The sequence below is a fragment of the Phyllostomus discolor genome, chromosome 4, assembly GCF_004126475.2.
Source record: "Phyllostomus discolor isolate MPI-MPIP mPhyDis1 chromosome 4, mPhyDis1.pri.v3, whole genome shotgun sequence".
In the NCBI taxonomy this organism is placed as follows: domain Eukaryota; kingdom Metazoa; phylum Chordata; class Mammalia; order Chiroptera; family Phyllostomidae; genus Phyllostomus; species Phyllostomus discolor.
This window is the reverse complement of record NC_040906.2, coordinates 192,623,348-192,650,540: the sequence shown is the minus strand read 5'-3', so window position 1 is coordinate 192,650,540 and position 27,193 is coordinate 192,623,348. Positions and strand designations below refer to the sequence as shown.

General features: G+C 42.1%; 1 protein-coding gene across 7 annotated transcripts in view; it reads right to left on the bottom strand.

Annotated features, from left to right (window-relative positions):
• Positions 1 to 27,193, bottom strand: part of AIG1 (androgen induced 1) — a 212,130-nt gene that overhangs the window by 40,684 nt on the left and 144,253 nt on the right. For 3 of the 7 annotated variants that reach the window (XM_036024798.1, XM_036024799.1, XM_028510607.2), the window contains exon 4: positions 1,868 to 1,983. The exons of 3 other annotated variants lie outside the window; for them this stretch is intronic. In XM_036024798.1, the coding sequence (XP_035880691.1) occupies positions 1,868 to 1,983 (116 nt within the window). Of the gene's footprint in view, positions 1 to 1,867; positions 1,984 to 22,830; positions 23,330 to 27,193 lie in introns of those variants that run through there. One more of the 7 variants, XM_036024805.1, reaches the window with a different exon arrangement.

Genomic DNA, 27,193 nt, shown 5'->3' with positions numbered 1-27,193 from the left:
GCATGATGTGAGGGACACTGTTTAGGTCCTGGCATAGCTATAAATGCCTAGGACGGAACAATAACAAAAAGTCTATTCTGAAAGCTTTCTCAGATATATCTGAGAGAATGTGCTGGTTAATGCAAATACGTGTCCAAACAAGCACTGGTTTGTTTAGGGAGTACACAGAGCTGGCAAGCCCCACTTGGCATGAAGAGCATGAGTAATGCTTCATTTTAATGAGGGATCTTGGGGGTCTATAATGAAGATGATGTGGTACAGCATTTCCCACGTGTCTTTTTGGAACGTGGACTGATTGTACCCACAGGGGGTGAAAAACCATCTGAAAGTACGTAGTGCTTGAAACCTCTGGGGCTCTACAAGATTCAGATAATTTGATGGCATATAAATGAATTCATGGAAATACACCCAGAGTTCCCAGAGTAAGGAAATTCCCTTCCCATAGGTAAGCAAATATGAATGCAAAACGATGAGAATGTATTTTGGGGGAGGGAGGAGTGAAAGGCATTTGCTGCTTAAACAAATGTTACAGGCAATTTCAGGTATGTTGTGAACATTGCAGCGTCTCTGGAATAATTGTGTAGCTTCCCCACATGGCTCTTCTGAAAGACATGAGTCATCCCACTATCAAGTTCATATGTACAGAGTACAAACATTCATTTTCATGTTTAAGATGTAATTTCACAGTCACTCTTCACCCATGAGCCCTGATCCTTTGGACCTTTTCTATCAGACAAAGTTCATACTTACCATTTTGGGTAAGATCTAGACGGCGACTACGGAACATTACTGCACGTTTGTGCTGAGGTCTGTAGCCCAGATGTCCCCTTAGATCGAGTCATAGGGCACGACTTCCTAGAAGCAGATCCCTCTCTGTTCGGATCTGGGGCATTATGTGGACATTCTCACGCAGCTTGTGAAGTACTAAACTGACCTTTATTTTACATTTCTGGGCTGGCCAGAACAACACCCGCCATGAACACTGGGCCTCCCAAAGAGCTCCAGGAGTTTGATGGGACTGGAAGAACATTATTCAGCACTTCAGGCTTAAAGGAAAGGCTGGTGACCCAGAAGTCAGGACAAGAGGGTCCTGAGAGGCAGAAATACTGGCGGGGGAGACCCCTTCTGTGTATGCTAATATATCAAAGAGGACTTGGAATTATAAGGGACATGAGAAATTTTCTCTTCAGATAAACAATTTTGAAACATTAAAACATGGTAAGAACTGCAATTAATGTGTAATAAACTCATCAGGCAAAAACTCATATCGAATAAATTTGGCGTCTCCCACTTGGGACTTATTCATACCCAATAGACCAATTGGAGATTTCTCGTGATTTATTGACTCCAGTTTTAAAAACCAAATCCATTAAGAGGACACAATATGTACTAACTAATTCTGGAACAGATTTTAAGCTGACTCAGGGAAACGTACATTTTCACTTGTTTCCTATGAAGTTTCGAGTCGCTTCGCTAAGAGGTCATTTCTTCTGTCCTTATTTGCATTCGTCGCAACTCTCCCCCTTCCCCAACAAAAGCAACAACAAAAAATCCCAAGCAAAAAAGCCCTTAAGCAATAAAACTGGTGTCCAAGAAAAACATTTAGTTTGAAAAAGAGTTGAAAAATGCAGCCTTGGAAGAACCACTGCTTACATGGGATTGTTCAACAAATTCCTGTTGTGTGAGGTTTGGCATACACTTTCTAAAAATATAAGCATCTGGGGAAATGAGACAAAGCCCAGGTCTTGGACCAAATGAGGCACGCAGTGTGAATCTGTTAGTGATTATATCCATAATGAAATACGTGCCCAAATTTAGCAGTGCTGAATCTAATATGATACAAAAGCCCAGCAGGCACTGCCCTTACCATAATATATAGCCAACAGAGAAGGTACATATGGCGGTGAGTCCGCTGCTCCTGCTGGGATACGCGTGGTGCGATGTCCTCATCTCGATCAATATAAAGGGCAAAACCGTGGTGTGCTGAAAAAGAACAGAGGCCAGGTGACACAGGTTCTCATCATCGCCCCTCAGTAGCTGTTTTGTCTCCAGCCGGAGAACGGAGAGTGTAAATCCCCAGAGAAAGCGAAACATCAGAGACCTGAGCATGGACATAAAAGCATGGAATACGTCTATTGCTCCACTGGTATTTTTCTTCGGTTTCTTAATTTTTGAAATTTTACTTATGTCTATAAAAAGGCATTTCTATAATACAGAAAGATGTACAAGAGGGAAAGTGGAACATGAGAAAGGAGTAAAAATAACCAGTGTTAATATCAGTGTTAATATTTTGGTGTATGTCCCTACCCCCATTCATATTATTTATACACAGTTAAGATCAAACTTATGTGTGAATTTTGTTTTCAATTGTAGCATGAAAATTTTTGATATGCCATTTTCAAAACCCCTCTAAGAGTATCAACCCTGACCATTGCTGCTTAAAATTCCACCTTATAGATGTACAAAAATTTATTTCACAAGTCTCTGTTCTTGAACAATAAGTAGTAAAAAGATTTTCAAATTTTCACTTATTAAAAATATCATGGTATCAGCCCTGGCTGGTATAGCTCAGTGGATTGAGGGCCAGCCTGCAAACCAAAGGGTCGCTGGTTCTCCCAGTCACAGCACATGCCTGGGTTGTGGGTCAGGTGCCCAGCATGAGGTGCATGAGAGGTAACCACACATGGATGTTTCTCTCCCTCTCTTTCTCCTTCCCTTCCCCTAAAAATAAAGAAATAAAATGTTTGTTTTAAACATGGTATCATAGTAAATATCTTTTACTATGTCTTTTTATAAAACAAGCCTTTTTATAAATATCTTTTACATAAGTATTTTGATGAATGTCTGAATGTTACATTTTTTTCTTATAGTCAAAGGCTACGAAGATTTTAAGGATGTTGATATATAATGCCAAATTATGTGTGTATCAGCAACAAGTTAGGAGTAATGCCAAATTAGTTCTGAGGAATAATGTACCAGTTTGTACCAGCAGTGTGCAGAGTTAGGTATGATGTTTGAAGACAGAATGTAGAAAACATTACCTACATTACCTGGGTGGAACATTACCACTTGCTTTTCAGATCCAGTGGCTACTCTATATGCTCTGTTCAGGAGGCCAGGTTGGGGCCGAAATTGGGTAGGAAGAAAGGAAAGTCCAGTGCTCTTGGTATTGAAATTTGGTGGACAGATATAAAGGACAGAGAGCTTCTTAGGTAAAACTGGGTCAGGGTATAGATTTACCTTCTAATATTGTAGGTTAGTTTCCCAAGAGCAAGAAGCTGACAGGAGAATAGAATCGTCAGAAGGAAGAATGATCCTATTTAGTAACCCCATAACAGCTATGAATCTTCATTCTGCCCTTGCTCTATTGTTTGCATATTCAAGGAGAAAGCAGGAGATTGAATGATATGACTTTCAAACTCTAGTAAGTATTATAGCAAAATGGAGTCAGGTTACAGGTAGGCCTGGCTGGGAAAAGACAAGGTGTGGATCCAGGTGAACATTTTTGGAGGAACTTACTATTTATATTCTAGGAAAAAAAAAAGAACAACAGGATTTTGTAAGAAATATTAAGGCTGGAAATTCTTTGCCTTAAGTATTCTCCTCTAGATAACTGATTGGACAGCCAACACATTAGTAATTAGAGCACGGTATTCCTGGAGTGTCAGGTGGGTGAGTGCACAGTTGGGTGGCTTTATATTTCTTTATCCTTTGTTTCTTTACTATTGTTTTAAAACAGTATAATTAGCTCTGAGGGGGGCCATGCAAAATGTGTTAATTCAGAGACAATATGTGTTTTAAAGATCTATTTTATTGTGGGTTTTTTTTTTTTTCACTATAACCTAGTCACCTCAGATGACACTGGCTTGGAATTTCACCAACGATGTCAGCTGCCAACAATAGTTTTACAATGGTGCATTCATGTAAAATTCAAATATACAGCTAGCAATAAGGCCAAGTCTCATCAAATCTTACGTAGAAGAAAAATCCATGCAAATAAAATATTTACACTGAAAATAATGCTGACTCTAATGGCCTGTGTGTGAGTTTACAGAAGGACAATATTATTTTTGACTTGTTATTACTAAATAATGTCCAAACTCTCTTTCTTCATTTATTGCTCCAAAGCAAGCAGAAAATCATCCATTTTTCTATAAAGTTATACAGATTCAAATAACAAATCTAACAATTTTTAGTCATCCAGTTATCAATACTTTGCCTGGCTTAGTTGCTCATTATCGAATGTCATTACCTGGAAGTGTTAGAATGTACTTTGATGATGCCAGGCAGAAAATCCCTTTGAAAAACAAATATCTTTCTAGATTACCTCATCCCTGGCACCATTACCACTAAAAAGGAGCTACTTGTTCCATCAGTGACAAAACCAATGACAAAAGATCTTGTTGTGCCCAGCTGTGCCTGGGCCTGTCTGGCTAGCGGGAAATCTCAGGAGAAGGTTTTTTCTGTATCAGGATAACAACTGCTTATCATTAGGAATTTCCAGGCACTACAGGATGCTTATCTCCTTCTCTTAAAATGTATCATTCAAATTATGTTTACCAATAAACAGTGTATATTAACAAAAGTGAAAATCATGCAAAATATTTATAGCAAATATAAATGTTGCCCTGCAGGTAGCTAAAATTTTATGAGTTTGAAAAACTGTAAAACTCTAAAGATGGTCATCCTTAATCTCTAAGAAACCTTTAGAAGCTGAGTTATAACTCAAAATCTGTAGTGACAAGAGGGATAATTGTTTAAGAAGTACAGGTACAAGAAATACAGATTTTTTCTCCTCCCGGCAATACTGAGCTTAAATGACTCAAGAACCACAAAAGACCACTAGCTGTCCCCAAATGATAATCTCATGTTTTACTCACTGTGGTATTTGTAGCACTTAGACAAGAGCCTGGCACACTGGATCAATAAATATTTATGGAGATGATTTATTTACTCTTCAAAACAGCATCTTAAGTGGGAATTATTAACTCCATTCTGCAGATGAGGTACTAATGACTTGAAAAAGGGAATTATCCTGCCCAAAATAACAGAGCTAGTAAGTCTGGAGGTAAGGTCCAGACCAGTTCTGTCTGTCTCCAAATCCCATACTCTGTTTTCTACATTAGAATTATATCTTTAAAAGATACAAGTTAAACACTCTTTGACACAATAAACCTGGAAGTACATGATTGTACATTGCTTATGTTGCTTCTCAATAGACCAGACCTATTTTTTTTTGTTTAGCCTCAAAATAAACAAAAAGGTCTTCACTGTAAAAAAAAGTATTTTGCTAAATGTGTCTTTCCCCCCTGTGACATATAAACATTCTGAATAATAATACCCAATAAAATCAGCTGGCATAAAGTCAGAACTCAGCGGTGCAAGGATAGTTAAAGACGGTTGGAGGCAGCTTTCTCAGTTTTGGGCTCAGAAGAGGCCAAGGCACGACTTCCTCAGTCATCCTGCATCGGGGTTCCTCTGGCACCAGACGTCCCTGCCATGTTACCTAAGTTCCCCCCAACAGGGTCCAAGTCTTAACACCTGAAGTGCATGAGTGGGGATTTGGTGCCACCTCTGCCCTGGCTCCCAGGATTGGGCCCTTGGGTCTGTCTCCAAAAAAGGTAACAGGTGACTGGGAGGCTCTGAGAATGACAGTGAAACTGATCATTCGGAACAGACAGGCCCAGACTGGGTGGGGCCTTCAGCCTCTGCCCTCCCATCAAAGCCCTCCAGGAACCAGACAGAGAGAGCGGAGCGAAGACCCATCCAGCAGGGTGGAAACAGCTCTTTGGATGCCTTGTCAACATTGCCTGATAGATGTAGCGCTGATCTGCAGAGCCAGAGAGCTTTCTGGAACCATGAAGGAGACTGGGCCTGCCTGGTCTGTTGGCTGAGATGTTGATGGCCACCACCCTCATGACATCATGGGTGACACCCACAGGGTGTGATGGAATGCCTGGCTACTTAAGAACTGCAGAGGAAAACATTTCAATAAAGGATCATTTGACAACTAAAAAAAGCAAACCCAGGAATGATCTGTTTATATTCCTCAAACCTTTTGACTTACAGTTTTCTCAGGCAGGTGTAGATATACTTTGGATAAACAAAGAGATAAAGGCTGGTTGCCAGAGGGGGCTCTTCAGAATTGCATTGCACTGTTTTCTGCAGCATATTATCAATAGAACAACTGCCCAGCAGCTGAGTTACTGAGGTTTGACTGTTTTATTTTATTTATTTATTTATTTTAAAGATTTTATTTATTTATTTTTTAGAAAGGGAAGGGAGGGAGAAAGAGAGAGAGAGAAACATCAATGTGCAGTTGCTGGGGGCCATGGCCTGCAACCCAGGCACCTGCCGACTGGGAATCGAACCCGCGACACCTTGGTTTGCAGCCCCCGCTCAATCCACTGAGCTACGCCAGTCAGGGTTGACTGTTTTATTAAGTGCCAAGTGAGATGAAGGGTTGACAGCCCAAGGAGGAAATCCTTGATCTCCCCTATAAACTCTGTGCTAGAAAGTACTGGTCTAGGGTGTAAGTAGTTATCCCAACCCATGCTCAATCTTCCTATTGCTGCTGATTTTAATGAGACTGTATTTGGAAGATTGTGTCTAAAAAGGAAAGCCCAAATCTGTCTTGGCCCTTTTTTATCCTTTGTGTTTTTCTTAATAGGGTTTGCATAGGCTTTTTGCTCCATTTATTTATTTACATTTATTAATATACACATTAATATATATATAATTTACATTTGTGTTTCATACATATATGATATGCTTTAAAACATTATTTTAAATATATTGTGGGAATATGTTTGTGGGTATATATTTGTATATAATGTGGGAATCTCCATGGGGCAGCAATGATCAGACTATCACCAAGAACTGACCAGCAAATGTCTCCCTGCAGAGGGGATCCACCAGGCAGTGTTGCCTCTGCACAGAGATGCTCAGACCTGAGCAGAGGGCTGGATTTGAGAAAGGACCCATGGTTTCATTATGATGGAAGGGAGATGGGATAAAAAAAAAACTTTTGAAGAAGTGGATCCAAAAAAGGAAGCAGCGTAGAAAAACCGGGAAACTGGCATCTGCGATCCAGCTCCAACTGGGCCCGCCTGATTGTAAGACTTCAGGCAGGTGCTCGCACATTTGTGAAGCTCAGTATTGGTCTTTGCAAAATGAGGAGGTTGGATTAAATTCATGCCTGTCACACTTCAGTCATGAAGAACTACTGTTTTCAGTTTTGCTATAGCATATACCAGGGCTGCTTATGCATTAGGCATGGTAGGTGCAGTACCTTGGGCCCATGCAAACGTTCTAATTTCTTTTACAATCAGAAGGAAAAAAAATAACTTTTAGAGTTGAAGATTATATTCATGTTTTTACCAATGCAGTCATAAATGTTACATATAAAATATACACATATTTATATATAAACACATTATATATATTTATAAATGTTTTAAAGCATATTATATATGTATAAAACAAATGTATGTATATATACTAATGTGTATATTAATAAATATAAATAAATAAATGGAGAAAAAAGTCACAAATACCAAGTGCTTAGGCCTGCAAAAGTAAAAAGTCATAATTCAGCTTTTTACATGCTACCTGATTTTTTAAAAAGTATATTCTTTCTCTACATTTTTTTCTTACATAAATGTATTTACAGGGAAACTTACGGAACTTAGAAACTCTCATAGACACAGTATCATTTGTCATAAAAAGAAAATAACCACCAATACAATGAAAAGTAATTGGTCTTAATAAATATTTGCCAAATATGTTTGCTGTTAAAACCTGATTCTGAGGTCCACTCTGTACGAAGTAGGAGTATTATAAAAGTATCAGAGGGGCATTAAAGACATGCCAGCATGACACAGAGACTCCGCTAAGCAGAATCAGGAGGACCGAAACATAACCGAGAGGGAATTACCTCCCCACTTCGCGACTCAGCACTGTGTAGCGCCGGGTCTCTGTGCCCCATAAATCATCTCGCATGTCGTCAGGGCACACGGCCTATGCGCTGGAACGGATGATCATAAATTGTCGTTGTGCTTCTTAACTGCTAAATTGTTTGATTTATGAACAGATGGCCTTTTACCAGAAAAAGGGAGAGACGGATGAGTAGGAAGTTCAGGTACTTATGGAGGAATTTAGTGGGCTATGACGGGATTAAAGAAATGGATTGACACTGCACAAGGAGGATCTGGACTTGCTATTGGGAAAAACATTTTGATTGCCTGTGATAGCAACAGGTAACCTACGAACTAAAGGAAAGTTTTAGAATAAACAGAATACAAACTGTGCTGTGTGATGATATGAATTCAGGCAAGCAGGGTGGATGCATTAGGGGACCACTCAAGTTCATTTCAGAGTTCGACATTATGGCCATAATCAGAGTGCACATTATGAAAGCAACACATGAGATTTGAAGACTGCATTGAACTGATATTTCTCTGGTCTTTCTCCTTCTTCCCAAATGTTTTTTAAATGGGAGAGTATTGCTCCCCTACCATATGAACACCAGATACAAGCAGTTTTCTTCCTTGGAAGCAAAACCAGGTTTTGAATAGTGAGGTGCCCCAGACAAGCCCCTGCGTAGCCGAATAACAAGAGAGCTGGCAGCCCCCAGTCTACTTATTTGCATCTGTGGGGCCCAGGCAGAGCCCGGGGTGTTCTCAAAGCTGGGCCCAGCTCCCGAGGTGTCTGGTTTACTGGATGTGGAGTAGCGCTGCTGGTAGTTCCCATGGAAGCAGACCACGGTTCGTGCCTTCGTGTTTGTCAGGGTACCTAGGTTTGCCTATATGCCCATGACAACTTTTGATCATAAACAAAAAGTTGAAGGATGGCTGTGTGCGAGTGCCTGTGTGTGCCCAGGAGGTGCGCAGCTGCTGCTGCATCGCTGTGGGTGCCAGGATGCGGTAGGGCTAGAGATGTGAGCAGAGCTGCCAGGGGGGAGGGGGGGAGGGAGAGCTCCCGCGACATCCTGACAAGTGTGCAGGTAAATCACAAATGAAAATACACGGGAAACTCGCTCCAGCATACTGACAGTTGTGCACTCCAGATTGTAACTTGAAAATGTCGTTTGCTTTTTTCCCCTCTTAATCCCCTCTAGAATAAAAGGGGGCTAAAAAAGAGAGATTTTTAAATTCTATAATAAAGCAGGAAGGAATTTCAAGTTTGAGGATAATGCCCATTGTATTAGCAAAACATGATCGAGAACGACAGAAATGGTGATGTCAGAAAAACTGGTGAAGATTGTAAAACGCTGTCCACTCCTCACTTGTGCGAAGCTCTGGGCCCTCCACAGAAGTAGAACATCTGATGAAAACAGGGAAAGGCAGTGCTGGGTGGGAGCGATTCCTCAGTGGATGCGGAGGGGGGGGGTCAGTGACATCCCTGGCACCTTGGAGACAAAGGTGAGGCAAGCTCTCAGAAACCTAACTTTTTAACTCTGAAACCTAATTTTTTAACAACATTTTATCATACCACCAGAAACTGTGATTATTCATTTTACTGAGGGGTCAGCTCAAAATTTGTAACCCCTCCTCATTCTCCTCATAGCGCAGATATTCTAGTGCTTTAAATGACAGGGAAATACACGTCTTAACCACTGCAGTTTCCAGGAACGTTCCCTTGTCATGCGCCTCCCTCTCCTAGGGGCTGTGGTGCTGGTTTGAGTGTGGCCGTCGATGCCTGTGCAATAGGATGGATCTCCCTGGAAACTGCCGGAGCTCTCCTGGTTCTGCCTTTTTAGAGTAGTGTTGGATACCTGCTTCTGCTGGCTGTCACATCAGTCTGAGGTGCTCTGGCCTACAGGCATCTCAGAATCAGGTTAGAAGCGTGATCCGGCATCAGAAACTGAGATTCAGATGGAACCAATATTTATTGAGTGCCAGTGTGTTCCAGACACTTCCAAAACTCTGTATGGGAACAATACTAAATTTGGGACTCATCCAGTCCTAACATTAGTCCCAACAACTCTTAGGGTATGGTTTTAATATTTAGGCCCAATAAACCAAACAGTAACCTACATTAAACCAAGACATGCATATCTTTGCAATTAAGAGCAAAGGAGGTGTCGATTATACTAAGTGAGTGGCACCATTTTACTGGTCTATTATTTTTGCATTCGGAAAGCATTTGGGCTTGAGGGCCATTAACGTCTCTTGCTGAACCTTCCTGATGACGGTGTCCACAGGTACTAAGGGTCTGTGTGTCAAGAGGGGCTCTGGTGGGGGGGGGGACTCTTTTTCCATCCAGCAGTGTCGGCCACCAAAAGGAATTTTTCTTCTTGTAAATGTGATGCCAGAGATGTCCCACGTGGTATCTTAAAATCTAGCAGTGACTTTAAAGCGATTTAAAGGTATTCACTTCTTCCATGAACAGTTTACAATTCACACTTGTGGTTCTCACAGAAGAGCACCTCTGATGACCGCCTTCAGACAACCAAAGGATTACAATGTGATGAGACACATGCAGACGGGCAGCCCTGTGATGGTGCAGTGGGCTAGTCAAGGACAGTGGTACGCAGCAGAAGACATTGAAATTGAGTTGGTGTGACTAGGACTTCACCAGCAGAAGAAAAGATAGAGGAAGGAGTTTATTTGCAAGGTTTCCAATGAAAAAGGTGTAAAGGCACAGCCTGGACCTCTGAGGGGAGTGTTATAGTTGGCGGACATGAAAGAGCATGGGGAATTGAGTTCAGATAGTTGACAAAGGCATTAGCCAAATCAGAGGGCTTTCCTATGGACTTGGTCCTGTAGAAAAGCAGAGGTACCTGTACAAGCTTAAGGGGTAGAGACCCCTTCTGTGTAGTATAAGGCATATAGAGGTGGGAGAAACATACTTGGGCATTAATAGAAAGAGCAAGCTGGAGGCAGGGTGGAGGATAGGTTAGAGGGAGGAGAGATTTATCTACCAATATACCCCTCTTCCTTCCTTCCTTCCTTCCTTCCTTCCTTCCTTCCTTCCTTCCTTCCTTCCTTCCTTCTTCCCTCCCTCCCTCCCTCCCTCCCTCCCTCCCTCCCTTCTTCCTCTCTTCCCTCCCTCCTCCCTCCCTCCCTCCCTCCCTCCCTTCCTTCCTTCCTTCCTTCTCTTTCCTCAAGAAAGGGGCTTGATTCTCTCCATGACTTTTTTCTAGGTCTTCCTCAGCATCCCCTCTTCCCTACCTCCCCACAGCCTCCCCACCTACAATTTCCCCTTTTCTGCTCTTCTTTTCTCTTTTACTTGAATACATGCCACAACACAAAAGGCAACAAGGGAAAAATAATAAAAAAGGAAGCTAGTCTTTAATTTTGGCAAATTTATATTTGGCAGATAAACATGTAGATATGACTTCTTCCATCCCTCTGTGTTTTATGTTGATTCATCTGTTATTAATTTAGGTGCACAAATACTGAATATATAGTAATAAAAATAGCTACCAATATACAGTCAGTTTGATACTAGGTATTTTCCACCAGCATTGCATTTAATTCTCACAGCAACTCTAATGAAATAGTTATTTTCACCTTAGTTTTATAAATGAGGAAATAGAAGAACAGAGTAATTAACTTGTCAGAAGTAACCTAGAATTAGTACATGGTGCAGCCAGCATTAGACCTCTGGTCTACCTGGCTCCAAACCTCTGCTTTTACCGAGTGAGACACACTGCTTGCCAGGCTTGTTTGTTTGTTCATTCAATAAATGCTTCTAGTACTTCTACTATGTGCCACTCAGAACTCCAGGTACTTAAAATGTATCTCAGAACAGAGCAGATGATGATCCTTGCTCCCAGTAAGTTACTATTCTTGGGAATGCATTTCAATTAAGCTAGTACAAATTTGAATTCTCTGACCCCAGAAGAGACCAAATTCATTAGGGTTGCATCAGGATTACATGAGATCTTATGGTAAAAGTGGCTTGCACAGTACATGCAAAAAAGAATTCAAGTTATTTTTGTGAAATCTCTATAGAAGGCACATTGCTAAATAATACTGTCTAATGTATTTACCGCATGCCAGGGACTGTAGTAAGTACTTTACACGGATTAAATCTCATTTACATCTCACGATACTTCATTGGCACAGATATTATTATCGATTCCATGTTATAAAAACTGAGGCACAGAGCAGTGAAGGCAGTTGCTCAAGGTCACCAACTGGAAGGTGGTAGGTTTGGGCCTAGGCTTGGGCATTTTGGCTTCTGAGCCCAGCTTTCAACCTATACCAACTCTGGAACATTTGGGAAGACCTGAGAATAAGGGAGTAGCCAGTGGGAGAATTGGTGTTAGGAAGTGAAACTCTCTGTCTTTTGGTTGTGCTTAAGAGAAAAAAAACAGGGACCTTCTCTCATCCACACCATCCCATTTGGGAAGATTCCCAGGGCTGAAGGATGAATGACCTCCATATTCAAGTTTAAAATGAAGGCTATCAGACCAGACCTTATGTTCATCCATGGGTACCAAGGGTGCCAGGGAGGCAGAGGGGCAGGAGTCAGAATAATCAGTTTACGCACACAGAGAGGCATTCTCTTCCTGAGATGCTATTTGAGCTATCTTCCTTGTCTTTTCTTGAGCCTACAATCCTTAACAGTGTTTTGAAAGCATTTTGCAGGGTGGGCTGGATGACAGCAGAAGGGAGAGCCCTGGGGGGTGGGGATGGTAGCGGTAGGAGGCAAGGCAAAAGGAAAGGTAACCAACTGCTCTATAGTCAGTAAAATTGGAAGCATTCTTAAAGATCACGACACACTGGTTAAGTTTCAGGGACGAGGATAGAAAAAGGAAACTCATTTCTAGGGGCATGTTAAAATTAAAAAAGAAACTGAAAAATAAGAAGCTAGATTTTAATGTTCTACACTGCTCAAAAATTATTTTGAACTCAAATGATTCTACTCATCCATATATATCAGCCTTCTCCAATGTAGGGTATTCTTCTAAAAACACAATTGTGACTATTTGGGTCTCTTCTCTAAAACCTTCTCAATATCTTCCGAACAAAGTCCAAGTTTCTCAGCATTGCCTTCAAAGGTTCATACTATCAGATTCAACGTACTTTTCTGAATTAACCTCATACCATTCTGTACTGGCGACGGTCGCCATTCCACCAAAAGGGCTCACATGTTCGTGCCTTTGCTCACACTCTTCTCTTACTGGATTCCCCGGATGTTTGGGACCTCCTCTTTAGCACATGCTTATGGCAAGGTCATTTTCAGCTCATCAAAAAATCATCCCTCACACTCCCTTGCACCTTCTCAGTTAGGCAAGGCCATTGTGGCTGGTTCTAGTCAACAGTCTACTATGTACAAAGTGATAGGAACACTTCTAGGCCGGTGCCTTTCCAGCTGCTGTGAACTCACTTCCCCCGTCACAGTGACCCATAAGCTATATGTTCAAACGACGAAGCCACGAGATGAAAGCACCCTGGATCCCCGAGTCACAGCCTGGAAAGGGGCTGCCCCGAGGTCTAGTGGGCTGCAGCAGGCAGTGTGGGGTGAGAAATAAGCCTCTGCGAGGTTAGTTCACTAAGATTTTGGGGTTAATTTGCCACCTTAGAATAAACTAGCTTATTCTGACTAATGCTATTCCATATCATCACCCTTATCCCAGAAAGAATTAATCCCCCCTTTTTATTGTTCTCACTACATATCTACACTATGGTGCTTAATGCTGCACACATGTGTGTATATCTATGTTACACACATATGTGTAACATTATGCATATAATGGTATATTAATTGCTTTGTAATGTTCTAGTTAACAAGTAGGAAAGTGACCCTGATATGTTGGAAGCACTTCTTTAGGGAGAGGCAGCAAACCTCAGTGACCATTGTATTCTTAGCTCCCTGCACAGTGCAGGGAAAGTAATGGGGGCTCAATAAACCTTTGTTCAAGGAACATGATATTATGACTTTCCTTTAAGTAAACCCTATTTAATGGGCAATTGATAAAAAATAAGTTCCTGGCTAAAATATATAAATAAATAAAAATAATACATTCATCTTTAAAATTATAATTTTCTATTACAGAAAGGAAAGGGGCTACTTTGCCCCAAACCAGATTTCTGTGCAATCAAGTCATCAAACTAAAGCTGTATATTCACAAAATATAAATGCATTAATTTTTTGAAGTGAGAAAATAGTAATATTTCCACTGACTTCTATAATTTCACCACGCTCCTCTGTCGTGTGTCCAAGGAAATTTCAGTGATCCTAAAGTTTCTTCACTGAGTCTTCAAATACAAAGACTTCAAATGGTTTTGATTTACTCTTGTTTACGATAAAATAAATGATATTCTGATTGATTGGCAAATGTCTGCTAGCAGCAATAAGGGCAATTATGTTGGACATGAAGGCATTATAAAATCTATAACCCAAACCTTTAAAGCCTGATTTGAAATGTCAAATTTGACTTATGAGAACCAGTTATAATCCTGCTTCATGCAAAAAGCATTAGGTTAATGCTGGAGCAAAGTACTGTTGCCAAGTGTGCCCTGGCATAATTAACCAGGGATATTTCAGAAACGGACGGTGTCCAAGAGGTTATTGATTTACTGTCACGACACGTTTTTCTCATGGCTGCCCCAGCGCGCTCGAACTGGGATGCGCTGGCATGCCTTTTTCAGTGACTCAGCCTCGGTCTGTCCTCTGGATTCCTGCACCGACATCTGCAAGCACTCACATTTGACAGCCTCAGGCCTGAGTGTGGTGGCTTCCAAGTTGATTAGGATTAGTTCGGAGGTTTTGGAGTAGTTTGAGTGTAATTGAAAGCAGAGAGCCAGAGAGCGACATGCACCCTGCAAATGGAATCATATTAACAGAGACTGTGCATGGGCATAACACGCATGCATGCAGATGCAAATATGACTATATCCATGCATACTTGTAAGCACATACCCATGCACAGACATGCAAACACATCTATGCACACACTCATGCAAACACACCTGTGAACACACCCATGCATACAACCACACAAACACATCAATCAGTATATGCCCATGCAAACACACATGTGTACACACATGCACACACACACTAACACACTTAAGGAACAGGGAGCAGTTCCATTTTAATCTTGAAGTTCATCTCTATTACCTGTTAAGCTAAATTCAAGCTCTTACAGAAGAACTATTTTAAAATATATGAAGCAGCTATAACAGCTCTTTTTTATAATGATGCCACAACATAGGTAATGTTGTCAGTAGAAGCCCTGAAAGCAATGAATTGTCAAATGTTCTCTCAAAGATTATGGGGGAAAGTCCAGGGAGAAAGAGGCAAGTTAGTTCATGGCTCAAGCCTTTTTCTCCGTGGTCTCTTAAACAGAAGGCCACACTGATGGTTACACAACTGCGGGTGGGACAATAGGTGAGGAAAGAGGCCTCTAAGAAATGGATGACATCTCTGTTACCTTGGACACAGTATATCAAGTTCAATGCTCCTCTAGGTCTTTGTTCAAGCCTTATTTCCCTCCACATTCTATGTCTTGCTTAGGCTGCACTGATGATGATTATTTGGCCAACAGCGAGTCCAGATTAATCAGGACTCTAGTGGCTGCATGGGCTCTGCTTGCTGCGAGGAAGGGGAGGGAAGACAGGGCTCGGAAGCCGTTCTCCATCACTTGGCTATATGACTTTGAGCCAACTGGCGCCCTTCTGGACCTGAATTATCGGGAAGAGTCTGCAGCAGTGGACGGCAGAAATTGTGTTCAAATCTGGAGAATTTGAGTCTGAATCCTTACAGATACATTTCTTCTGCAGCAGGCCCTTTCTTCCTCCCTCTCTTGCTGTGTGAACTTGCAGTTTCAGTATAACAACACATATACGGAAAAGCGTACGAACAGTTACGTGTCTGGAAGATGAATGTTCACAGACTGAACGCACTCCTGTAGCCAGCACCAAGATTAAGAAACTGACTGACACAGGATACACACCACCCACACTATCTCCCTTGAACCTCTTCTTGTCACAACTGATCTCCCCTGTGGGGACCATCACTCTGACTTGGAACACTGGAGAGCAGGTCTGTCTGATTTTGAAATTGACATAAATGAAATGATACACTATGTATTTGTTTTGTTCCCGGCTGTTTTCCCTCAATATCATGTTTGCCAGATTCACTCACTTGAGGTGTGGACTTGCAGGTTTCCATTCTCATGGCGGTACGGTAGTCCATTGTGTGAATACCACACTGTCAACTCATCCAGTCTGCTGCCAGTGACACTGGATCTTCCAGTTTAGTCCTTGAGGAAGCGTGCTGTTATGAACACTCCTGTGCATTTCTCTTTCCGTGAGTATGTTTGCATTTTTCTTGGGTACATCCCAAGGACAGGAACAGCAGGATATGATCCTGGCTATTTAGCTTTAGTAGATAATGTCCAAGAGTTTTCCAAAGTGATGGCACCAATTCACATTCCCCTCAGCAGTGTGTAAGAGTTGCACTTGTTCCACATCCTCACCCTTGAGACTGTCTTTTTCCTTTTGGTTACTCTCATGCCTTTTCATTTTAGCCACTCTCATCCCTTACACTATAATGTAATATTCCCAACACGCACCTTCGGATACAAGCACCCAGGACCATTGTAGTGTTACAGGTCAGGTTCCCTGTGAAGCAGACTCTGAGATGGAATCAGCCTGCAGAAAACTGATTAAGGAGTTTGGAGGATCCGTGCCTGCGGGTGGAGGGGGCGGTGGGGTGGGGTGGGGTGGGGAGAAGGAAGCGTGAAGCAGCAGAGGGTGGAGTGTGCCTGCCGTGTGTCTCAACGAGGGCCTTGGCTGACCCCACCAGGAGCTCTGAAGAGGTGCCCTATGCTGGGGCCAGGGGGTCAAGTCTTTATCTATCCTCTTGTCTAGACCAGTTATGGGATGTGGACTGCCCCGGGGAAGGGGGTCTGACCAGTAGGAAAACATTCTCTTCAGATGGCGGTGGCTCCTGGAGATGGCCTACAGTGCAGAGCTGACGATGGCTCCCAGCTGCTGGAAAGGTGAGTCCTTCAGTCCCGAAGGGGACCTGTGTGGCACACTGAGGCATCCACCGACCACAGGTGGTTTCCGTTCAAGCTGAATTTCCCTCACACTCCAGGCCTTGGCCACACAGTCATCAGTGCAGTCTCTCTGAACCCCTGTCTGTACACAAACTCAAGGGAGTACCTGCAAGGACCAGCCTGAGGATTCACAACTGTACCGCAGGGCTGTGAGTGCACGGACACCAGCATCTGTAGGGACTTTGCACTTTTAGGAGTCATAGAGCCGGCCGGTCAGCATATGGTAACATTCCTCACCGCTGCCTGATGCGGGGCCATGAAGCCAGCTACTGTATTTAATAAATGGTCATGCATGACTAATAAGTCTCCTTGACATGGAGCTGGATTTCTTATTCAACATGTCATAGTTAGTGAACACAATCATTTTTAAAATTCATTATCAATTTGTTGCTATTCAACACCTTCGGTAGCTAAGGCACACAGTAGGCCATTGAGTTTAGGTCACTGAGGATTTGAGGCTCTAGGAACAATGCCAGGTGTGTGGAGAACATAAAACTCTCATTCCCCGTGTGCCAGTGCATTTTTTTTAATTTTTAAAGATTTTATTTATTTATTTTTAGAGAGGGAAGGGAGGGAGAAAGAGAGAGAGAGAGAAACATCAATGTGTGGTTGCTGGGGGCCGTGGCCTGCAACCCAGGCATGTGCCCTGACTGGGAATCGAACCTGTGATGCTTTGGTTCACAGCCTGCACTCAATCCACTGAGCTACGCCAGTCAGGGCTGTGCCAGTGCATTTTGTGGGGGGTGGCTGGAAGGAAAAATATGCTTCAGGTTCCATATCCAGAGCACACAAATGACCTTTGGCTTTATTTTTCCTTACAGCACCATGCTTTGTCATGTTCACCCACGGACCAATATTTTAAATAGCTTTATTTCCCAAAGCATATGCATCAAGTCATAACCCTCCCCATTTTAATACAATGAAAAACATACATAGGGTGGGCAAACGTAGGTTCACAGTTGTGAGTACGTGAAACACAATTCTGTTATTATTTATTGATGACTGTATTATTTTCCATAGGAACAACTGTCCACTGCAAACCTGCTTTGGCCCACCCCTGTATTTTGGCCCATTTCGGATCAGTATGAGATCAACGGTATTGCTGCACTGTGCTCATAAAGTTCAGCCAAATCAGAGGAATCTGACATTTTCATTAGCCCCTGCAGCCCAGTCATGGGGAGAGACACGTTTTTGTAAGCTCTAACACAGCGTGCAGACTCCTCCCCATGCCTCCCGACGCTGGCTCCTTCGAGTGATGTCCCCACTCTACGAACGTTGCCTGTGGACACGGTGATGAGTGGGGCTGACCTTTCTTCACCGGGGGACTTCCTCTCGTGCAGGCTGGACTGTCAAGGCCTGGCCATCAGCTCTGGCCTTCCGGTCGATCTCTCACTACAGCCAACATGTTCGCCTCACTTGGACGGTCGTAGGACCCAGCTCTCTGGGAGCCATTGAAGAAGGAAGCAGGATGAGGTCAGGGCTCCCTGGGAGCTCCGAGAACCGTTTCAGTTTGAAGAATCCGAGAAGATGGAGGGAGAGAGGACGGGAGAACACGTGATCAAAGGTATAAACTGAGGAACTGTGTGGGGTGCCCGAACTAGGTGCAACAGCCAGTCCCTGGAATGATGGGGGTTTGGATAAAGTGAGCGGGGGACAATAAAACTGTGGTGTGCCCTGCTAGACAAGGACAGGCGGCCTACGGGCCATGACTGTGGGCCAGACTAAAAGTATACATTGTTTCAAGTACTCATTCAAATATTGATTCCATTATGGGTTTAATAAATGGACTGAAATAAGTGTTTTGGTAAATTTGTGAACAGGAAAAGCTAGGGTACATTAAGAATATAGGGTGTCCACACAGTGAAAGAGACAAGTAAGTCCTTGTCCGACATGGCCTCAGGCACCTTTTCCTCTGGCCCGAACTGACGTGGGGTCTGACCCCCTGTGGGCACGGCTTCTGCCCAGGGGAGGCAGCATGGCTCCCAGGACCTGAGCCAAGATGCTGGACTCCTGTGACACAGCCTTGAGCATGTGTTTTGTAGAAGTAGATGGGCAACAGGACAGAGATGTGGGACACTGGCAAGGGCCAGGGTTGCTTTTCTGAGTTGTGCGTATTCCTCGAGGTTGAGTTCCTTGGCTCTGTTTAACTTGGTCCTTGATCACGGCATTGTCTTTGATCAACTCTTGAGAGATCATCTCAGTTAATTTCCATTTAGTACCTGCTGTGAATGGGTATGGTCTTCTCCTTGTTTCCTTTTCATTCATCACCTACAGGCACATTACAGATAGGCAAGATTCTAAACCAGAGTAATGAAGGGAAATGTCCTTGAAGGACATGTGGACGCCCTGGGCATGGTAAGGGTTAGAGCGTGAGCGAAGGAAATGCATACACAGTAAGGACTGACTTCACAGCCTCACGGGTGGGGAGCAATCTGCCCACAGGGTCTCCAGATAGTAGGTGCTTCGTGCATTTTTGTACTGTGAGGGGATGGGTGAGCATTCTGCAGAAACACTGTGAATGCCCAAGGCATGGACTGCGCTTGTCTTTTGTCATTTTAAGTTCACAGGGAAGACGAGGGACTCTTTCTAGAAGGGTCTCTCTAGCAAAGCTTTCTCTTCCGAGTGAGGTATATTGGGTTCAGCTCTTGCCAGACTTAAATTGCATCCATGTTAAGGAGGGAAAAAGGCTTTAGCACATTCCTTTGGGGAATGGAAACAATTTATTTTGTTTGTTTCTAATGGAAAGGGTTTGCTCCAAAATCTCACTGTGAGGTCTGAGAATCTGGGTTGAGGACCGCCAGGCAGCCAGAGAGAGAATGAGAAAGGGATCGAGGGAGAGAGGGGGAGCAAGTCACGGAGACCTTATCAAGTGATTGAAATAGCAGGGGCAGCCAGTTATAAAGGCAATGCATAAAATACAGTTCCTGGATTTAGGTCAGGAAGGAATATTTCGCTATTATATTGATATGCTTTCACAATTCAATTTTTTCTTAAAAATGCTTGTTTTGTGTTAAAATTAAAACCTTCCTCTGCTGTTCAGCACAACTACCCTATCGCTTATTTTAATTTTTTTTTTGCAGGGGTGGGTGGTGGGGAGGATGGTTTTTGTTTGTTTTGTTTTTCGTCCTTGATATTCAGAAAATAAAACTGTCAGGCTTACAGTTCACCTTCCTGCGGAGGAGGAGCGTGGAGGCATAAATGCAAACGGCCTGGACCATAACAAGTAATGAGCGTTTGCAAAGATTCTTTGGTTTCCCAACATGAACTGGATGATGAGAAACATAAGCACGATTTCTCATCTGCTAGTGTCCCCTGAAAGCTTTTTTTTCCTCATATAACATAATTTATTTCCGAAGAACAGGCTCAGTCTCCTAACCAGAGCGGAGCGTTGTCGCTGCGAAGCTGCTAATGCCGGGCTACAGCCTCGAGGTTAACACGGGCGGCATAAATAACAAGGAAAACGCACCCTTCCCAGAGTTCCCAAGCCTGTAATAAGCCTGCTGGCGCGATCAGTGATATACGGTCTCTCTTTATGTTCGGCAGAGAGCAGTACGCTTTGGGTCTTTGAGAGAGTGTTTGATTGCTTTATAGAAACCAATCAATAACGCGCAGGTAAAGTTTTATGCAAGGCACATAAATCCTAGCATGGGGAGACCAGCTGTTGCAAGGTTCTGGATTGGTGCCAGTTTCCAACTGGGGAGTCTCAAGGAAATGATCCTGAATGTGGGGCTTTGTTTGGATTTCAATGGAACATAATCGGGCGACATCTGGTCCCCCACCTTGTGCTGGCTTGGCCGCACTTCCTCCGCCGCGGCTCTGGGCACCTCCTGCAGGGCTTCCTGTGCGAGCCGAGTGCCAGTGCCCTGCCCGTCACCGGCTGCCAATCAGTTTTTCGCAGTGGGGGACCAAAAAAGGACGTGGGGCCTTGAAGACACCTGCTGAGAACGACTCATAAAAATGATCTTAAAATGCAGTTTGGGTCCCACTGCCCCACAAGTTACTGGACACAAGACAAAAGAGAATTACAAATATAACGTAGGGGGGAGGAAATGCCGGCAGAGGGAATGAGGAGAAGCGCTGAAAATTAGCAGTGTGGGGTACAAGGTAATAGAAAGGCGGAGAAGGGGTGAAAGAATTAATGAATAAAGACTAACGATACACAAATTCATGGAAATACATGCACTCTTACTAATAAGCAGTCGCATCAAAATGAAAAGCCATTTCCACATATTACATTAGCAAAGCTTTCTTTTAAAATAAGAACACTTCATGCTGCAAGAATGAGGTGAAAAGCGCCCACTCATGAACGTTGGACAAAGAATACACGGCAGCCGCTGTTTCGGAAGCAAATTGACCCCGGCTAACCCCTTCCTCCATACAACAATGAGGGAATGGTTTTTAAACTGAGATATATGCACTCAATGGGTATGACATAATCATTAAAAGATATTAATAAAAATACTTATCATAGTTAGGCATCAAAGAACATAACAGAACACTTATATTATCTTGTTTAAAAGTCTTATTTGTAAAACAATCTAACAGGATTAGAGTACAATGTTAAACATGGTTTCCTTTGAAAGATCATGAGTGATCATCTTTGTGTTTACATTGTTATATTTTTCAAATGTCCTTTACCTGTTCTATTTTATTATTAAATGTAAATTCATAAAAAAATTAAAAAGTGCATTAAAGAAGATGTGACACGGGAAAATATTAGAATACAAGCATCAGGTTTTTGAGAACACACAGAAACATGATAAAACAGGCCGCAGCTTACAGTAAGCTTACAAGAGGAACAGGAGAAAGGGCAAGTGAATAAGTTCTCCATGTCAGAAATAAAATAAAATAAAATAAAATAAAATAAAATAAAATAAAATAAAATAAAATAGGAGGACGAAGCTTAGGTAGGTAAAGATAAAGGTAGAAAACCCAGAAAAATAGCAGGACCTAGAAAATGGAAATAACTATCGTGTAAAAGCTGTACAGCCAAATGTGAGATCACTTCTGTTTTGCTGGAGAACCACTTAAAAATGCTTGGTCACCATTAGTCATGCTGGGGTGAGACCATGTGACTTTACGAACAGAAAAGTCAAAGACAATTGGGCTGAGTAAGGATGATGTATTAATCTGCTTTCCCTTATACACAGTCACAGCCAAAAGAGTCACAGTATCTTAGGTTTCAAGTTTCCAAATAAGTCCACTGGGACACAAGTGTCCTAACAAGCATTCCTTGTGGCCATCCACTGTCCACTGGATTAGTACCCTTCTGCTTATCTCTGATGTTAATTTTATGTTTAATATTTGAGGCTAGCTAAGCAGATTTGTTTGAGGAAGAATTTAAAGGGGGGAAATTAGAAAGGTCTGCAATAATAACACATTGAAACTTGACTTAGAAAAATTTCTGAAAAAACTGACCACAGTGTTTAGCCAGAAATATGTATTGCCCAGCTCCCATCTGTGGCCCACCTAACAATTTTTTACCCCCGGACTGGCCCTCTGGGAAACTCTGGTGGAGACCATAACTATTACATATCGTTCTAAGATCTTCCCCTTGCTAGGCTGTAAACCTTTTCAAAAAAGAAATCTTCAGTTTTTAGTTCTGTTTGATGTGTATTTGTTTCCTCCCTCTTTTTCTAGTCTTTTTGTAAAATCCCTCCTTTCATTCTAGGAACCCTTAAGAATCATTTCTCGAAACCGATACGTGATCAAATCATGAGCTCATGTGATTCTTGGCAGCGGTTTTCTTCATGTAAAGGCCAAGGCTTCCCCAAATTCATTTATTTCCCCTACCTTTGCCCCCTTTGTTTTTCAGCTTGAGAAAAACGAAGAGATAAAATAGGGCAGCTCTTGTTTTGCAGCGACATCATACATGTAAGGCAGGCTGTGAGTTTGTTCGAGTTTCTCCCACAGGAAATAAATCTTTCTACCTCTCACTTGTGGATGGAACCTTCAATTTCCTGGAGAAAAAAAGAACCTCAGGAATGATGTCACCCTGTTTTAACGACATGAACTATTTAATACTTCCTATGCTACTTGGATTATATAAACCCATTTGCCTTCCCCTGGTGCAGTTTAAATTTGCAAGTAGATTTAATATAAAAATGTTTTTGCTAAGCCATATTATGAAAACACTTCCTCTTGCAAATTCTTAGATGGCTGTCTCGGATTTATTTCACTGACACATCCACGGCTGGGCTGCAGCAACGGCTGAAAGGCTCTCAGCAGCAGCACCTTGAACATTCATCCGATTCTCTTTTTCAACAGCGGGATAGGTTAGATACTCTCTCATAACTCATGTGCTGTCTGAAAGATAATCATTGAGAGAAATTGACCATAAACTAACCACTTGCTTTTCCTACACTCCAAAGATTATCAGCCAACCTAAATTTATGGCACTAACATCAAGGAAGGAAAAGAACTTCCAGAGGTTCCTTAAATCATTGCGAAGTAGAGTTGTTTGCTTAGCTCACTGCTCTCATTGAAGGTGCCCTTACCTAGGTTTCCTCTCATGAGGCAAAGAAAACTCTAAGTTAATGAGGGCTCCTCTCACTTCCCACTTTTCTGTGAATTCCACCTATTGTGGGGTTCATTTGGTGGTGATTTTATTACTCCAGGTGCTTTAAAAAATGTTACATTCAAGTAGAAAACCTCACTGTCTTGAACAAACCCCTTCTCCAATACAACTTTGGGCTACATACTCCACAGAAAGGGTTCAGTTGGCCTCCAGGTCACTGTCTCTGAATCTTATTGAACTGAAACTTTTAGGCAGCTCCAGTGCTGTAAGTCCCAAAATAAATGAACCATCGGCCATTTTGCCTTCTTACTATTCTTCTAGTATTCTCTATCCACTATCCAAACAACTGCCCGAGCAACACATGGACAATCACTCCTGCCTTCCCTTTTGGTTTCTAGTGGCCACACTGAACAGTAAACACTGAGAGTGGGCCAGATTTTGGCAGGGGTTGGGGGATGTACATTCCTGACTTTGGCTATGAGCATGTTAGACAGAAGGAACCTTTATGATGTTCAAGTTCATGTAGGTCTGAATGGTGAGGAAGAATCCCTAGCTAGGCGGTGAATGGAGGGAGCAGTCAATAGCATTTAGTACTCTTGAGAAGGCGAAATAAGGACTGAAAAATGTCTATTGATGTTCTGGCGAATGTAGTTCAACAGAGAGCCTGGAAAAACATACTTCAGCAGGTGACAGGGACAGAAAACAAAAGTGCAGTAGATCCTGCTAGCCCACATTATTCAATCAGAACTCTTAGGTCTAGAATTTGAGACCTTTCATCAATTGTTCTTCAAGATGTTTTCAATTTAAGCATCCATTTATAATCTCCAAAGCCAGTCACCCTACTGGTTCCTTACTCCATCTACTTACATGTCCCTCTTTGATTCTCTCTGCCAATCAAGTCCATGAAATGCCTTCATTGGCTAACAGAGGATGTAGGGTAAGAAACATGTGAGAGAAGAAAAATCTTTAAAGAAAGGTTTTATGAGTTTTGCAAGAAGGTGTGAGTAAAAATGGAAGATACCGCTCTCTTTAATGTTAGCCATGGTTAAGAAGAAATCTTTGCACCGGGATGACATGTAATTCAGCATTCCTGAGTCACTGCAAACATTAATTCTATTGATGACTTGAGTCATAGTTTCCTGGTGGTTGTTCACAATTCAAAAAGAGGCCGAAGGAACACCAACTCTCTTTCATTTGTTACCTATGTTCTCGACTCTCCCATTTGATGACAGGTAAACCAAGGTGGCAGACTTTTGAGTTTATTTTACTGCTAAGGAAATTGAAGGCTTATCCTCATTAGCAGTTGTATAGAAATGGTTCAGTCTAATGGGAAATATCTGGCCTTTGTTTTAGGAGAAACCTAGATTCAAATACTGCTGATGTCACGGATTAAATTGGAGGACCTTGAGCACCCACTTGGTTTTTCTGATCCTCAGTTTCCTCATCTGTTAAGTGGGGATGACAATAAGATATTCATGGGATTGTTATAAAGATTAAAATATATAAACCCGCAGCTGGGCTAAACAGGCATTCAACAGTTACTAGTTTCTTTTCCCTTCCATTCTACTTCTTTAACTTTGAGAATCCCAATAGAAAAAGCACCACCAGCTGCACATGGACATGCTTAACCTTGAGGGCTGGCAGGAAGTGATGAGCAGTAAGGGGGATACAGCCTGTCACCAAAGTCTAACTAAGAACTAAGTTAGACTAAGTCTCCATTTTCCTAAGACATTACTGGGCGGAAGTAAGAATTAGAACTCATTCAGAGGTTATCTTGGCCTATCAACTGACTGGGCTTGTGGGGTCAGGACAGGGTACACACAGGTGAGGAGAGGGCCTGTGACTTAGATTTCTATGTCCCCTATGGCCCCTATAGTGTCTAGAACCTACCAGATAGCTCAAGAAACAAGGGATGTGTGTTGGCTAGTTAAAACAGCACATTAAAAAAAATAATCTCAACTTGGCTTTGACACAAATTCTGTATGACCTGGGGCAAATTACATAAAACATCACAACTTTATTTCTTTGCTGATCAATTTAGAGCCAAAATGTTGTAAGAACCAAACCAAAACAAAACTAAACAACAAAAAAAAGCCCAAACCAAACTAAATCAAACCAAACCAAACCAAGCAAAACAAACCAAAACCAAAACAAACACAAATCCCAAATAGCAGGAGTAAAGCTTTTGTAACCATATACACACTTAACTATAGCAGTTTGTTTACATACACACATACAGAAACTCACTAGTATACTTTTCCACTGAAAATCCCCAAAACTCACAGAGGTTGCATTTGTACTAATTTCAGAAGTTTAATTTGTTTTTTAAAGGTTTCCTTCATTCTTTTTCAGGGTCAGTGAATGAAGATTATTTTTTAACAGTCATGCTATCTGGAAATATTCAGAGTCTCTCTAAATAGTAAGAAACGTATTTCAAACTTCTTTTCATTTTAGTGCTTCGCAGCTACTGACTGCAGGGAGGGAACGGATGGGACCCCGGGATCTTGGAGCACTCCCTGAAAGCCATCAGGCATAGGCCACGGTGGTGGGAGCTGCCAGCTGTCTGTGGTCCCAACACAGTGACTGCAGGAAAAATGACACAGGGGTTCAAAGTGACTCTTTCCAAAAGAGCCATTCACCAGAAGGTCATAGGATGTCTTAAATAGTTACTTCTGCAACTCCAGCTGCATGTTCTGGGGGCAAATGAGACCAAAGGTTGCACATGTTTCCAAAGTCAATGATGTGCTTTAAGATTCCTAGTCCCTCCTGCTGTCGTCGTCCAACAATGTAGAAAAGGAAGTGAGTGTTGTTTTAATTTTCCCATCTACTACTGATATTTTTAGAGGAAGTCACATCAGAGAAAAGAAATGTCTCAGCTAATTTTTCTCTTTAAAAACAACAAAACAAACTGGGAAAACAATTTCATTTTTTGTTTTTGATATTCCAGCATATAGGGAGTGCTAAACCAAGAAAGCAATATTCAGCTATGAAGCGCTAATGGACTGGGGACCCACACAGAGGAGTACACACAGTATACTGCTTTGGATTAGGGAAATATCACATTTCCCACTTATACTATACCCATGGGGTATAGTATGTTTTTATTTTGGTAGGACATTTTTCCAACTTTATTTTTTATTTCATTTTTTTTTAAAAAGATTTTATTTATTTATTTTTGGAGTGAGAGGGGGGAAGGGAGAAAGAGGAGAGAAACACTGAAGTGTGAGAGAAACATTGATTGGTTGTCACTTGCATGCCCCCAACTGGGGACCTGGCTTGAAACCTAGGCATGTGCCTTGACTGGGAATCGAACTGACAACCTTCTGGTTTGTGGGACAACACCCAACCCATTGAACCACACCAGTTAGGGCTCTTTTCCCACTTTAGATCAGCTATAAGTTCCACTTGTATCTACTTGCCATTCATGGAAGACTGTGTTTGGATTGGACAGTTCTGTAACTAGAGAAAAATTTGAAAATCACTGGGCAAGAAAAATGTCTAAAGCTACCAAAATGAAATTTACTGATGGTGATGAAAATCCTAAGTGCAGGTTTAAGGAGTCAGTAGGACAAACATGCAATCAAAGCAGTAGCCCCAGTGATGAGCACATGACGGGACCCAAGCAGAGCTGTAGAGATATGAGAAAGAGAGAG